Raw genomic sequence first — 16864 nt, forward strand, 5'->3', positions numbered from 1 at the left:
CATGCATTTCTAAAAGTGGTTTCAACATTAACCTAATAAGCAATCTTGATAGCGCTCAGGATTTTGCAATGCGCTGACAGAGGCTACTGCAGAAAGAAAAGAGCTGGCCATTTGTATAAGCATTAGAGCTCTAACTGCACATCCAGCCCATAAAAATGCCTTCATTTTATAATGCATTGAAAATTCTTTGCAAGGAAATACACTAACAAAATCTCAAGGTAACAAAGGGAAAAATTCAAATTAAAAAACAAAACAAAACACATGAACAACAGAAAACAGCAATCAAACCAGTAAAGGTAACAGTACCTGAGACAGTGTAGAATTCCAGTTCATCAGATCCTTGGTCATTTTAAATACAGGATCCCCTTCTGCTATTACATCTATTGTCTTCTTCACAATGAATTTGAAGGCATCTAAACCCCCACTAATAATGTCCTTTCCCTAGAAAGCAACATAAATGTCATTACTACAATACTGGGAAAACACATTTGCATGTTTTGTGGGGGTTTTGTGTCAGTCCAGGGGCTTAAAACTCAGGGCCTAGGTGATGTCTATGAGCTTTTTTTCTTCAAGGATAGTACTCTACCGCTTGCACAACAGCTCCACTTCCTGCTTTGTTTGCTGGTTAATTAGAGAGAAGAGTCTTACAGACATTCCTGCCTGGGCTGGCTTTGAACCACAATCCCCAGATCTCAACTTCCTCAGGGGCTAGGTTTACAAGCATGAGCCACCAGTGTCCAGCCATTTATATGTTTCAATTCTTTAAGAGTGACCTACAATACTAAGCACTGGGAAGAATGTGGAACAGTAAGGATAATACACACTGCATGTAGACACATAGTAGGTTCTCCTCTTTGGAAAACTGCTGGCCAGAATCTACTATAGCTACATATGTACAGTGGTTCATCAGAAGACATTTCAGGGCTGGGAATGTAGCCTAGTGGTACAATGCTTGCCTAGCATGCATGAAGCCCTAGGAACAATTTCTCAGTACAACATACATAGAAAAGGCAGGAAATTGCACTGTGGCTCAGGTGGTAGAGTGATAACCTTGTGCAAAAGAAGCTCAGGGACAGTTCCTGGGCCCTGAGTTCAAGCCTCAGTACTAGCCAAAAATAAATAAATAAATAACCAAAAATATTCAGAGCAGCAGTATTTGTAATAGCTATAACATGGAAACTATTTCAATCCTTAAAAACTGTGGAATAAATAAAATATAACATAGTGACAAAATGGAATACCACATCCAAAATGCAACGATACAAAAATGTTGTGAAAGAAGATAGATACAAAATGTACTATAAGTATGTAAAGTATAAAAGCAAACAAAGGTAATCTAAGATAAAAGTGAGGACTATAGTTATCTTCCTAGAAGGGGCATACTATCTCTTAAAGAATCTGAACAAGTTCACATTATGAAAATGAACTGTTTTAAATTTCAGTATTAAAATTAAGAAAAAAAATATAAAGCATAAATTTAAAGTATAACTAAGTATTTAATATATGCCTATAATGCCATTACTCCAGAGACTAAGGCATAAGTATTGTGAGTCTGAGGCCAGCCTAAGCTACATTCATATCCAGTTCAAGGATGCCAGGCTACACAGTGAAAAGAATGAAAAGAGAATCCAAAGACACAGTTTACGCCTGTAATCACAGCTGCTTACAAAGTAGAGGCAGAATTGTAGCCCAAAGCCAGCACAAGTAAAAGCCAGTGATTGGATCCAAAAACAAACTAGCTATTTCTGCTTTCTAGTTGCCATGGTATGATTGATTCTGCTTTGCCATGACCTTCCTGCCATTATGAACTGACATCTCTGAGAACAAAACTGCTCCCTGTAGATAGATAGATAGATAGATAGATAGATAGATAGATAGATAGATAGATAGATAGATAGATAGATAGATAGATAGATAGATAGATAGATAGATAGATAGATAGATAGATAGATAGAGATAGAAAGATAGATAGATAGATAGATAGATAGATAGATAGATAGATAGATAGATAGATAGATAGATAGATAGATAGATAGATAGATAGATAGATAGATAGATAGATAGATAGATAGATAGATAGATAGATAGATAGATAGATAGATAGATAGATAGATAGACAGGCAGAAGAAAGGAATAAGGATGTGGCTCAAGTGGTACTTCATATTGCCAAAATAAATAAACAAAGGTTACAATAGCCAGGCAGTGGTGTCTGGTGACTCATGCCTGTAATCCTTCTCAGCTACTCTGAAGACTGAGATCTGAAGATCACAGTTCAAAGCCTTCCAGGCAGGAAAGTCCATGAGATACTTATTTCCAAATAACTTCTCAAAAAATTTAGGGAATAGCGCTGTGGCTTAAGTGGTAGAGTGATAGCTGCCTTAAGTACAGAAAGGGTCAGGGACAACACCCAAGTCCTGAGTTCAAGCCCCACAATTGGCAAAAGAAAAAAGTATTTATCTACACATAGTAAACATTTTTCTAAACAAGAGGAAACTATAGTCAGAAAGAGATCAATGGTTGGAAAATGCTGTGAACAGACAGAACGGTGTGGCTACAGACTGGCATGAAGGAACTCCCTTAGTAATGAAAATATTCTTATATCTCAGTGAGCCATACAAATACAGAAAATATTCTGTGTCTGTGTATCACAATATACTGTGACTATACAGTATAAACATAATTATTATTTCTCAACACAAAGTCATATTGCAAAAAAAACAGTTTTACTGTATGCAAATTATAGCTCAACTTTGTCCTAGAAGACTATGCTGATTCTTAGTAAGGGAATCAATATATATTACAAAGATGAGTATGTTTCAAAAATAATCAGTTCTCTTTTATCTTTAAAAATCATATAAGAGATCAACAAGTACACCAAGTAATTAAACTATATTATATCAAACACTCTATTATGGAGAGAACTTTTGCTTTCAAGTACTATAAATAAGCTGATATTACACTTGCCTTCCTATACAGCAACTAGAAAACCAGACAAAATATAAGAAAGAACTATTTTTAGACAATGGAAAAAAAGACAAAATAAAAGACTTTGGTCCAGGAGAAAAGAGAAACAAAGTCAACCCTACAGCTGGGCTTTCTGCCTAGAGAAAAGTTCCAAACCCCAACACACAGAGGAGATCCTAAAGACAACAGAACACTCACACACAATGTAAGTCAGGGAAAAGGCTGGCATCAGGGAAGGCTGAAGCAGCTATCATTTGAAAGTCAGAAAACTTCAGAGGATGCAGCTATATAAGTAAAATGTTTCAAGAAGCTACAGATGTGCCCATGTGTCTTTATCTGAATAATACACTGTTAAAAAACATTAGGTAACGCCACACAGTTGGAGAAGAACTAGTGTAAGTAGTAAGCAACACAATCCCCATAGCTCAAGCTATGCGGAAACATCTGGTTTTTAAACAATCAAGTGAACAGACTTCACTGAACACCTGAGGAATAAGAGTGAATTCAGAGGAATCAGGGCTCAGCAGTAAAGATTAACTAGTCCTTAAGATTGAAGGCTACACTAGACTCCCTATAATCAAGCCTAACAGAGAGAAGAAAGTGGTGACATTGTCCAAAAAACAAATCCTTTAAATAGGGATACAGGTGGATCCATAGCAAGAATGAGATGTACAAGTCGTTATGTGGAAAAACAAACTTTGAAACTTTGGGGGGAGGAGGAGAATTGGGTGGGGGAGGGTGGGGGAGGGAAGGGGAAACAAAGGAGGAGGCTACAATGCTTGATAAGAAATGTACTCATTATCTTGCCCACGTAATTGGAACACTTCTGTACAGCATTTTCACAATAAAAATTAAAAATAAAAAAAGGGTGAAGAAAAAATAAAGAAATGTACTCTTAGTTGGGTACCAGTGGCTCACACCTGTAATCCTAGCTACTCAGGAAGCTGAGATCTGAGGATTGTGGTTCAAAGCAAGCCCTGGTAGCAAAGTCTGTGAGACTCTTATCTCCAATAAACCATCAGAAAACTAGAAGTGGCATTGTGGCTCAAGTAGTAGAGCACTAACTAGCCTTGAGCTCTAGAGCTGAGAGGCAGTGCCCAGGCCCAGAGTTCATGTCCACGATTGATAAAAAAGAAATGTACTCTTTACCCAACTTATATAACTGTAACCCGTATCTTTTAGTAACAGTTAAAAAGTTTTGAAATATGAATCTGAATCCAGAAAGCAGGACTGGGCCACTGATGACTCACGCCTATGGTCCTAGGATCTCTGGGCTGAGATCTAAAGATCACAATGGAAAGCCACAAGGGCAGAAGAACCTGTGAGACTTTCATCTCCATTTATTTATCCAGCAAAAATCAGAGGCAGGGTTCATGTGCCAGCTGTGGGGGAGGAGGACAAGGTAGACTGTGAAGATGGGAGTTCAAACCCCAGTGCCAGAACATAAACATTAAAAAAGAAAGAGGCCTGAAACCGGTAACTCACACCTATAATCCTAGCTACTCAGGAGACTGAGATCTGAGGATCACCGTTCAAAGCTAGCCTGGGAAAGAAAGTCTGTGAGACACTTATCTCCAATAAACCACTCAGAAAACCGGAAGTGGCGCTGTGGCTCAAGAGCTAGAGTGCTAGCTTGAGCAGAAGGGTACAGGGACAGGGCCCACACCCAGAGATCAAGCCCCATGACAGACAAAAAAAAGTGGGGTGGAGGAAGAAAGGAAGCAAGGAAGCAAGCAAGCTAGCTAGCTAACTAGCTGGATGCCAGTGGTTCACACTTGGAACTCTAGTTATCCAGGAGGCTGAGATCTGAGCATCACAGTTTGAGGCCAGACCAGGCAAGGTAGTCTAGTCCAGGCAGATTTATCTCTCCAATTAATCACCAAAAAAAAAAAAGTAATTATCACAGAAGTATAGCTGTTGCTCAAGTAGTAGGGTGCTAGCCTTGAGCAAAAAGGTTCAGGGACAGCACCCAGGTCCTGCTTTTAACCCCCAGGAATAACACACACACACACACACACACACACACACACACACACACACACACACGAAGCAGAAGACAACATCCTTAAAGGAACATGACAAAATTGCAAAAAAGATGACCGAGTGATTTCATTGGTATCTTTTACCTCAAACTTCTAAAAAGAACCATCTCTAGTATAATTTCCTTCACAGTGAAATTAATTTCTCTCCTTAGGAACTTTAGAAGATGGGAAAGGCTTTAGGATGAAAATGCCACCAATTCTATTCTGGTACACTTAATATTCAACTAAAATCTAAGTCCATAAAACTTCCACTGAGTAGTGGGAGTTCTCTACTCATGAGACATAAGTAAACACAACCTAAACTCTGCCCTCCATGCTAGCCTTCAAAGGTATAAAAAGGGTATATTCTCCCTATCTCTTTTCCTTAGATTTTCATATGCATGATCCATTAACTCTCCAAGTTTTTAAGACATTAATACTAGCCACTCTTCCCAGGGTTTTCCATGATTTTCATTCCCCTCTTAAAACATGGCTCTGAATGACAGATGTCCTTCAAGTGTTTATGAAGTCACTGCTGTTTACTATCCAAACATACTTCTAACTCCTGTTTTCTTTGCCCACTAAAAGCAACTCCTGATAAAAATTTCTGATAATGCTAACAATTTAATCTCCCAATATCTCAAAGCATCAGAGTTAGACATTAAACCATTCTAGTTGCTGGGGGCATGAGGAGAAATGAAACTTCCTGTCTCTGTAACTCCTGAATTTGAGCTTATCTGTTTGAGAATACCATACTTGCACTCACAGCATGATCTGACAACAATTACAAAATCATAAAGTAAACAACAAAGAAAACTGAAGGTACCAGGACCCTACGTTCACCAAAACAACATGCAATAGTCTATTTCTAGAGTCCTTTAGGGAGAAAAATAAACTCATTTTTTAAACACATAGTGTGTTAGTCAAAGCCAAAATAGCCTCACAGTAAATAGCCTCATCAGTAAGAACAGTGCCTCATATATGGAGTATTTTGCAGCCATGTCTACTGACATGGCTACTGACCCATGCACTATGGACCCAAAGGTATGTCAATCCAGTTCTCTCTTAGGTATACACAAGTAGTGATAGTGGAACCTGTTAGTCTCTGATGGGTATATACGCCAAAACATGATATAACTCTGAAGATGGAGAAAAACAGATAGAATAAATCTGCTTCCAGAGAAAAAAAGATAGAGATGAGCAAAGAGTATTAAATGAGAAACAATATGGGCTGTGAGAGATGAAGAAAACAAACTGGTCTTCAAAACTTTTCCATACGGCTTAGAAGTGCAGGTTTCCTTTTGATCAAGACAAACTTCGAAGAATAAATCTTGGCACAGACCAAAATGTTTTTAAAAGAGACCCAGAAACACAACAAATCAAAGAAAGGTTGGGCACATGGGATTACATGAAATTGCAGAACTTCTGCATGGCAAAGGACATAGCAAGAGCAATAGAAAGCCCACCGATTGGGAAAAGATTTTCACTAGCCATACAACGGACAAGGGTCACATATCTAAAATACAACTTGAACTCAAAAAAATTTAATTTCCCAACAACAAATCCTCAAAGAAACAACTGCCCAATAAATAAGTGGCTAAAGACTTAAAGAGAAACTTCTCTGAAGAGGAAAGAAGGATGGCCAATGGACACATGAAGAAATGCTCAACCTCCCCAGCCATAAAAGAAATGCAAATCAAAACAACATTGTGATACCACCTAACCCTTGTTAGAATGGCTAGAATCAAGAACTCTTATAACAACAGATGTTGGAGGGGATGTGGACAGAAGGGAGCTCTTCTGAATTGTTGGTGGGAGTATAAACTTGTTCAACCACTTTGGAATGTAGTATGGAGGTTCCTCAAAAGAGTCTACATAGAGTTTCCCTATGACCCAGCAATCCCTCTTTTGGGCATTTACCCAAGCGATCACAAAGAAGACCATGCTAAAGCTACAAGCACGACTATGTATACTGCAGCATAATTTACCATAGCTAAGATATGGAACCAACCCAGATGCCCCTCAGTAGATGAATGGATCAAGAAAATGTGGCATATATACACAATGGAATTCGATGCCTCCATCAGAAAGAATGACATTGCCCCATTTGTTATGAAATGGAGAGTTGGACAAAATTATATGAAGTGAAGTAAGCCAGGCCCAAATAAACATAGGTCCCATGATTTCCCTTATTTGCAATAACTAGTATATGTCTAAGACAAGCAGAAACGGTAAGAAAAGTTGATGGTAGGTGAAATGATCCCCAAGATAAGGACACAAATGTTTCTTTTTTCTTTCATACAATTGTTTCTAACATATTTATAAGATGATTTCTTTGTTGCTTTGTATGTCCCTCCCCCACGGTATAACCCCTGTTTTCACTGTATTTGATGTTGGTATAATTTGTGGAGGGGAAGGAAAAAAAACAAATATTTTAAATAGGGATACAGTTGGACCTATTGCAACAATGTCAAAAAACGAACTTTACAACTTTGGCACGGTGTGTGTGGGGTGGTGATGGAAGTGGGGGGAACGGGAAATGGGAAGGGATGGGAAGGGGTAACAAAGGAGGAGGCAATAATGCTTGATAAGAAATGTACTCATTACCTTGTCCATGTAATTGTAACACCTCTGTATGGTATTTTCACTATATATATATATAAACCCTCACCTTCATAAAAACCCAAATGCAAAAAAAAAGAGAGAGAAAAGGCTAGAATGTACCTCAGCTCAATGGCAAAACACTTGCCTAGCAATTGCAACATCCTGGGTTCAATGCCTAGTATCAAAAAACAAAAGGTAGAAAATCAAACAAACAAAAAACAAAAGGCAAAAAAAATAGCCCTAAATAAACAAAAATCTTTTTTGGTCCTGTCAGTTTTAAATTCAGCCAACCGTGGTTGCCATATAAAGTGCTAAGTAATTCTTATATTCAGCATATATGGCAATATAATTTTATTATACAGCAGTCCTTGAAATTACTTCAGATGCAGAGTAGAGAGATATGAACAGTTACAAGACACAGATCTCTAACTGGCAGCTGGATTCACAAGGCAACCCACCACAGCTGTAGGATGTCCCCATGTCCTTAATATCAAAAATGCACAAGCTAGCTACTGAATCCAAAGTATCCTAGGACTTAAATTTTCTCTATACTGACCTTCAGCAGCTTGACTTCAGCTGAAATCTCACTGGGACTAGGGATCCCAAGGGAAGACTCTGTTGTTTCAATGATGTTTGAAGTATCTTGTCCTAGAGAAAAATTAAATTTGTTGCTCTTTATTACCCAAACTTACCAAGCTAAATTCTAAAAACGAAATATCAAAGTGTGTATATCTAAAATCATGAATGCTATAAGACAGGTTATTTTTAACAATTGGGGTAATTATTCCTTGAAAATATCTCCTTAGTATAACATTTTTTAAACAAAACCCTGATATATCATCATTAAAGAACAGACATTTATAGCAATTCCTAGACTTCATTCTAATAAGAAAATGCTACCAATTCTACTAGCAGTGTCTATCATCTCATGATTATTTTTCTTCAAACAATAAACCCTTGAACAAATGTGGAAGGAGAATTATTAACTAAGTCCTTTGTAACACAAATCTGTAAAACGCACACAGACAGTAATGAAATGACTGATGATTTTACCCACTGTGGCCACTGTAGCTGAGGCTGAGGAGAGCAAGGACTTGCCCCCGGGGCCCCAATATTTCCATCTGGCCTGGGGTATATCTTTGGAAAGTTTCCTATTGTCCCAGTAAATGGGGGGGGGGAAGACACAAGAAAGTGTGAAAAATTATTGAGCCAGAGTACAATATACATAAGTTATCTAAGTATTAGCTAAAGTATGGGAACCTAATAATATTTGCTTAATGCATTGCTTGACTGATAGACAGTTGTCTGTGTTTATTATGTAGGCACCATGCAGCAAAGGAAATTACTGCTGATGGCATTTATAGAACTGAAAAACTATTATTTATGGTTGTAAAAATAAGAAAAGAAATGTAAACCTAAATTAGCATTGAGCTTGAATCTGTCTTTTTTATTGTGAAAATACTGTACAGAGGGTTTACAATTATATGGGCAAGATAATGAGTACATTTCTTATCAAGCATTTAGCCGCCTCCTTTGTTTCCCCTTCCCATCCCTTCCCATCCTTCCCCCCGCCCCCCCACCCAGTTTTCCCTGACCCCCCACCAAAGTTGTAAAGTTCGTTTTCGACATAATGACTTGTACATCTCATTGTTGCAATGGGTCCACCTGTATCCCTATTTAAATGATTTGTTTTTCTCATTGTACCAGGGCTTCACACATTTGGCTTGCTTGCTCATGGCTGGCACTCTACCACTTGAGCCATACCTCTAGTGTAGCACTTTGCTGGCATTTAGTTGGAGATGGAATCTGCATTCATCTGGACCTAAGCATCCTCAGTAGCTAAGATTACAGGTGTGAGCCAGGGGTACCTGGTAAACTCTAATATTTTTAAATCCCAATATTTTAATAGAGATTCTAGCTGGGCACCAGTGGCTCACGCCTGTAATCCTAGCTACTCAGGAGGCTGAGATCTGAGGATCACGGTTTAATGCCAGCCAGGGCAGGAAAGTCCATGAGACTCTTACCTCCACTAAACCATTAGTGGTACTGTGGCTCAAGTGGTAGAGTGCTCACCTTGAGCTGAAGAACACAGAGATAGTGCCCAAGCCCAGAACTCAAGCCCCACAACCCACAAAAAAAAATAGAGATTCTGTGATACCTGAAAAGGGAGAACTTCTGAAGTCTCAGGGTCCCTGGAAGACCCAACTTCTGGTTTTTTCAACTGGACACTACAGCTTCCATTAAGTCTCTTGATTGGTATGTTGGTCAACAGATTCAGTATTCTTCACAGACTCAGAATTCTCCACTGACTTACAGTTTCTTTCTTCAATGATAGGACTTGCTTCAGTTATCAGTGGAGTCTCAGGATCATCTTTATCAGAAAGTCCAAGGGAAAAAGTGATTGAGGTCAGCTTTTTTTTAGTATAAATTATTTGTCTAAATCTTTTGACACTTTCACAGAGTCACAGGCAGGAACATTAGTAAATTAATACAGACAAGATCCCACAGATCTTCCCCCAGGTTCTCCTAGTAACAGCTTTCATAACTGAAGCATAATTCATTGTGGCAGAATCCACCAATCTTCAGCTTTCAACATATTTCAACTGAAATTCTGTCACTTAAAGAAGTATAGATGGAATTACATAGCATGTCACTTGTTAAGAATTTTTACACAGCATTTAAGTCCCTCCAGACCCACTTGTATTAAGATTTTTTTTTACTGTTTCTGAATAGTCCATGGTATAAATGTACTTTGGGACTATCACAGAAATAAAATGATTCAGAAAGCTTATGTACAGGTGTTTATGGGAATGAAAGCTTTCTCTGGGAAAAATGCCTGCTCAGTTAAATTTTAAATGTTACTGTTAGGCTGGGCATGTACCTGAGTAGTAGCCTAGCATGCATGAAGCCCTTTGTTTGATTACTCAGTACCACATGCACAGAAACTGGCACTGTGGGTCAAGTGGTAGAGCGCTAGCCTTGAGCTAAAAAGAAGCTCACGGATAGTGCCATGGGACTGAGTTCAAGTCACAGGACTGTCCAAAAACCAGGTATTGTTCTATTTTTTCCCAAGGAAAATATCATTTTACTTTCCTAGTGGCAATGTATGAATAATCAAGTTCACTTGAATTCTGATCAATCTTGTGTTGTCACTATTTTGATTGAGCCATTCAGACAGGTATGTAGTGGTACCTCACTGTGCCTTTTAAGTTGCATTTCTCTAAGGGCTGGGACCAAGGCATCCTTTTATGTGCTTATTTGCTGAATATATACTCTTCAGGGAAACATTTATTTGTATCTTTTGGTCATTATCGAATCATTCTGGTTTGGTTTTTATCATTATGTACTACAGAGATTTGAGAACACTGTATTTTGGAGATTTAACTCCTCTACTATATGGTTTGCAAATATTTCATGCTAGTTTATAGTTTATCTTTTTCCTGTCTTCCTAGGGTCTTTCCCTGAGCAAGTTTTTCATTGTGAGGAGGTTCATTATCTATTTCCCCTTTTACTGACTATCCTTTAAAATCTTTAGTAATCACTTACTACTAAAACTCTTCCAGAGATTTAATCTATCCAAAAACATTTCTGTCAGAACAGTTTTTTAGGGTTTTGTTTCCTATTTGTAGTGGTGGCCCTAGTGATTAAAAGATGTCTCTAATCCTTTTGCTTTTGTTTTTTGGATAGGGTTTCCTAATTTGCACAGGTGAGCCTCAGACCACGAATTTCTTACACTGCCTCTCAAGTACCTAAGATTACAGACATAAACTACCATGCTTGCTATCTCTGAAACACTAACTTTTTGTTTGGTATGCTCTTAAACCATAATCCTCCTATCTCTTTCTCTGGAATATCTAGGATTATAAGTATGAAACACTTTCTGGGCATTTTGTTATTATTAAAAATATTCATCATAAATATACCAAAATTCTGTTAGTATTGGAACATTTGATGTTACGAAAGAGATGACGTCAGAATATCCCACATCCACAAATCAGCCAAAGACAAATGCTGGAGGGGATGTGGAGAAAGAGGAACCCTACTACACTGCTGGTGGGAATGTACACTTATACAACCACTTTAGAAAGCAGTCTGGAGGGTCCTTATAAAGCTAAAGATTGACCTCCCTTACGGCCCAGTCATACCACTTTAGGCATCTACCCTGAACAACAGGAACCAATATATAAGGACATGTGAACCTCCATGCTTATTGCAGCACTGTTCACAATAGCTAGGATATGGAAACAACCCAGATGCCCCACCACAGAGGAATGGATCCAAAAATTGTGGTATCTATACACAATGGAATATTATGCAGCCATTAGAAATGACAAAATAATGGCATTTGCAGGGAAATGGATGGAGCTAGAAGGAATCATGTTGAGCGAGGTAAGCCAAGAGCAAAGAGACAAACAATACATGGTCTCCCTGATAAGTGGATGCTAAATCCAAAATGTTAGGTGATATGACAAAATTAACAGGACTTAAGAAACAAAGAACTCTCACTCATCTGGTCGAACCACTACTAAATATCCCCATGCTGCTGATCACATGTATGGTGTATATGTGTACACTGTTATATGTTATAGACTGTGATAGACAATTTGCTCCAGGAAAGTTAGAATGAACTTGTGACTTTAAATGAGCATCATTATTCCACAATACTGTGAAATTTTGGAAATTATGTAATCACTTAATCACAATTAAAAAAAAAAAGAACCTCGGGGGAGGTAGGGAGGGAAGGAATATTAGGGGGAAAACAATGGAGGGGTTAACAATGCTCAATAGAAAGTGTACTCATTACCTTGCTCATGTAACTGTAACCCTCTGTATAGTATCTTTACAATAAAAAAATTTTAAAAAAGAGATGACGATTGACTTATATTTCATACTTACTTATGTTTTTTTTTTTTTTTTTTTACAGTGTGAGCAATAGAATTCAGGACCCCACACATACCAGGGAAGAGCTCCACCATTTGGCTATATCCATTGACCTCCTACTTCAACATTATTTTTGCCAGTTCTGGGACTAGAACTCAAGGCCTGGCCACTGTCCTGGAGCTTTTTTTGCTCAAAACTAGCACTCTAACACTTGAGAGGCACAGCCCACTTCTGGCTTTTTCTGTGTATGTGGTACTGAGGAATTGAGCAATGGGCTTCATGCATGGTAGGCAAGCACTCTATTACTAAGCCACATTCCCAGCACCTCAAATCAACTTTTGAGCAGCAATTCAAATACCCAATCTAATTCCTTCCAGAAGAGCTCTTTGGGAATTAAATCAATATCATATTGGCCCTTCAACAAAGAGAAGGAGAACCAAATAGCTTGAGAGAATTAATATATTTCCTGCCCTTTCCTTCACCCTCTTCTTTTTTGCTCTCTCTCATTTTATTTCACCCTCCTTCACCCATACACATAGGTATGTATAAACCTTTTCTATAGAGACATGGACTACATGCAGGAAAGAGCCAATATATGATATCAAATGTTTCAAATAGATTTTATTTGTTTTTTTTTATGTTTTTGTTTTTTGTTTTTTGGTCCAGTCATGGGGCCTTAACTCTGGGCCTGGGCGTTGTCCCTCAGCTCTTCAGCTCAAGGCTAGCACTCTACCACTTGAGCCACAGCACCACTTCCGGCTTTTTACTTTTTCCTTATGTGGTGCTGAGGATTGAACTCAGGGCCTCAGGCATGCAAGGCAAGCGCTGTACCACTGAGCAACCTTCCCAACCCTCAAATAGATTTTAAAAACATACTAGCAACTAATAAGGCAGAAAGACCAGCACACTACTATAATTAAGATATACACCAAAAATGCTAGCAGAAAGGAAAACAGCCATTTTGAATCAGAAGACATTATTCAATCACAAAGTACCAAACAAAAGTCTAGAGCTTGGAGTGTCAAACCTAGCCTAGAGATGTTTTTAATTTATCTATATAGTGTCTAAACTTTTAAATGAGTTCCATGTTTAAAAACTAGTCTTCATAAGCCAGGCCCAAAGAAACATAGGTCCCATAGATTTCCTTATTTGCAATATCTAGTATATGTCTGAGTCAAGCAGAAAAGGTCAGATAAGGTGATGTTAGGGAAATGAACCCTAAGATATGTATTCAAATGCTTTTTTTCTTTCATGTGATTGTTTCTAACACATTTATAAGATTATTTCATTGTTGCTTTGTATGTCCCTCCCCCACAGTATAACCCCTGCTTTCACTGTATTTAGTGTCGGTATAATTTGTGGAGGGAAAAGGGAAAAAAATCATTTAAATAAGGATACAGGTGGACCCATTGCAACAATGAGATGTACAAGTCATCATGTCGAAAATGAACTTTTGTGGGGGGCAGGGAGGATGGGGGGACAGAGGGGAGGATGGGAATGGATGGGAAGGGGAAAAAAAGGAGGAGGCTACAATGCTTGATAAGAAATGTACTCATTATCGTGCCCATGTAATTGTAACCCCTCTGTACAGTACTTTCACAATAAAAAAAAGAAGAAGAAAAACAAAGGAGGAGGTAACATTGCTCGATAGGAAATGGACTCATTACCTTGTTCATGTAACTGTAACCCCTCTGTACAGTATCTTTACAGTAAAAAATATATACAAAAAACCAGTCTTCATACAAATGTGCAAGTGTCCAATTTCCCTTGAAAACTTGAAACAAAGGCTCTATACTGACTGGTTAATAACTACCTCATGCCAAATGGTCCTTTCAGGCAACTGGTCCTTTCAGGCAATGCTCCTGCACCTCAAAACTGGCACTTGAATTCAATTCACTCATTTATGTTAACTTTATTAGGCCCATAGGCATCTGCAAATGTCTGCCATGAGAGGTACATAGGATTATGATAGGTGAAAATGCCAGAGAAAGAGTTCAAAGGTATAAAAACAATCCATGAGAAAGCTCAAAGTTATATATGGTACCAGTTGCCTAGAGCCATTAAAATACCAGGGAGAAAAACAATCACAAGGCATGAAACCAGAAAGCAACTTTAAGACACCTTGGAGCTAAGCTGTATGTATACGTGTGTGTGTGTGTGTGTGTGTGTGTGTGTGTGTGTGTGTGTGTGTGTGTGTGTGTGTGTGTGTGTGTGTTGTATAATATGTGTAATTCATGCACGATATGTAATACATACAAAATATATCATTGTAGAAATGTAATTCATGTAACTTCATATAAGATTAGGACATACTCTGAAATAGGAAACAATGGTAATCTCTATTTTTTGGTCATCACCATCTAAATTTGAATCTACATGATTTAAAGATCATCTAGAGGCGCTGGGAAGGTGGATCAGTAGTAGAGTGCTTGCCTTGCATGCATGATGCCCTGGGTTTGATTCCTCAGCACCACATATGCAGAAAAATCCGGAAGTGGCACTGTGGCTCAAGTGGTAGAGTGCTAGCCCTACGCTGAAGAGCTGAGGGACAGTGCCCAGGCCCAGAGTTCAGGCCCCAGGACCGACCAAAAAAATCATCTAGAATGTTCTAGACTGGAAGACTATGAGTTTATATTGTTTATGCTGTTAATATTATTAGTAGAAGGAATGTAGATACTCTACTCTCAATGAATTCATCATCTCACAGCAAACATAAATGAATAACAGGTAGGTGAAAGTGAAATTGCATTATTTAATGGTTTCCTAAGTTTTCTGGGTATTTTATGATGAATTGGAAGAGAATACACCAGTGAACTAAGAAAAAAATAAGCTGAAGGGATTCATATTTTTAAGGAACCAAAATGCATATGCTTGTGTCTCTCACACCTACCACACACCCTCAGGCCACCTTTTCTTTCATTTTCTCTTCTCAGCAATCAAGGCTACCAGCACCTACTCTGGGACTTACCTTGCTCCTGCCGACCACAACTTGGGGAGTACTATGCACCCAGCCAGCACCACAGCCACTGCTGACACCTCCAAAACATGCTCCCAATGCCTGGGGAATACTTCCCCCTGCTGGGTGGGTCTGGCCGCTTGTACTTCTTGGTCCTGCTTCTTCTTCGATCTGATGCGGCTGGGGTCTGGTTTGTTGAGTTTGGGCACCAACCAGTGGTTTAAAGGTTGGCTGACCATAGTCATTGGAGTGATGTTGGCTTGGAAAAGGAGACTGCCTTTGTGTTTTTGAAGATCTGACCATCCGAGAGGTACTGAGTGCCAAGTACCCTCCCACATTATCCCGAGGTCAGGGGTCACCCAAGCCACTGACTTGGCAAGGCCCAAATGGGCAGAACAGGGCTGTCCAGGCCAGTAGCAAAGTGTTTGAGAGGACGCTTAGTTATATGAATGGGGCAGGAAAAGGTGAGGGAGGACTAACTAGCAAATGCAAAGGCCTTAACAAATTTTAGCAATCCAAGAAAAGAAAAAGAAAAAAGCTGCAAAAAAAGGGAGGCCAAGTAAATTGGAATGTGGCTTAGTGGTAGAGTGCTTGTCTAGCATGCATGAAGCCCTGGGTTCAGTGCCACATACACAGAAAAAGCCAGAAGTGATGCTGTGGTTCAAGTGGTAGAGTATGTTCCTTGAGTAAATGAAGCACAGGGACAGTGCCCAGACCCTGAGTTTAAGCTCTAGGACTGGCACAAAAAAATGGGGGTGGGGGTTGCACAAAGATAAGATGAGGTCTGGGATTTGGACACCATGTCTTGTCAGGCTTACGAGATGGGATGAAGTTTTCTTTTTATTTTCTGTGTGTGTGTGTGTTGTGTGTGTGTGTGTGTGTGTGTGTGTGTGTGTGTGTGTGTGTGTGTGTGTGCACGCGCGCGTGTGTATGCGTATGTGTGGTTAAATGGTGATGAATCTCAGATTTTCCTGCCCAAGCTTGTCTCGAACTATGATCCCTAAACCTTAGGCTCCTGAGTAGCTAGGATTGTAGGCATTAGCAACCTGCACCCAGCTCAGGATAGATTTAACTCTTAATATGGAACTTAATGGGAAATGGCAGTAGGTTTCTAAGCAGAAGTGTAAGATGCTTTGATTTGTGGTTTTTAGGATGACCCCGGACCCTTCCCTCATCAAAAGATGCATCTCATTATTTATCCTTCAGCAGTGTAAATGTGTGAAGTCTGGATTTTTGGAGCTAGAAAGGCATAAGGTTATAAATATAAGGAAAATGGAACTTTTCTGAGGTAAAGAGAATTGTATTTTTTTTGTCAGTCATGGGGCTTGAACTCTGGGCCTGGGTGCTGTCCCTCAGCTATTCAGCTCAAGGCGAGCACTCTACCATTTGAGAGATATAGCCAGTTCCAGTTTTCTGGTGGTTTACTGGAGATAAGAGT

The 16864-nt window shown here is 39.0% G+C and overlaps 1 protein-coding gene across 1 annotated transcript in view; it reads right to left on the reverse strand.

Annotated features, from left to right (window-relative positions):
- The window catches only part of LOC138835365 (protein FAM114A2-like), a 49583-nt gene extending 37018 nt beyond the window's left edge, over positions 1–12565 (reverse strand). The window contains exons 1-3 of the mRNA XM_070033960.1: positions 12547–12565; positions 8146–8237; positions 307–441 (exon numbers count right to left, since the gene is read on the reverse strand). Coding sequence (XP_069890061.1) covers positions 307–441; positions 8146–8237; positions 12547–12565 — 246 coding nt within the window. The remainder of the gene's footprint in view (positions 1–306; positions 442–8145; positions 8238–12546) is intronic.
- Between the last annotated feature and the right edge of the window lie 4299 nt (positions 12566–16864).

The sequence above is a fragment of the Dipodomys merriami genome, unplaced genomic scaffold (assembly GCF_024711535.1).
Source record: "Dipodomys merriami isolate MVZ:Mamm:240054 unplaced genomic scaffold, mDipMer1.0.p SCAF_2331, whole genome shotgun sequence".
In the NCBI taxonomy this organism is placed as follows: Eukaryota; Metazoa; Chordata; class Mammalia; order Rodentia; family Heteromyidae; genus Dipodomys; species Dipodomys merriami.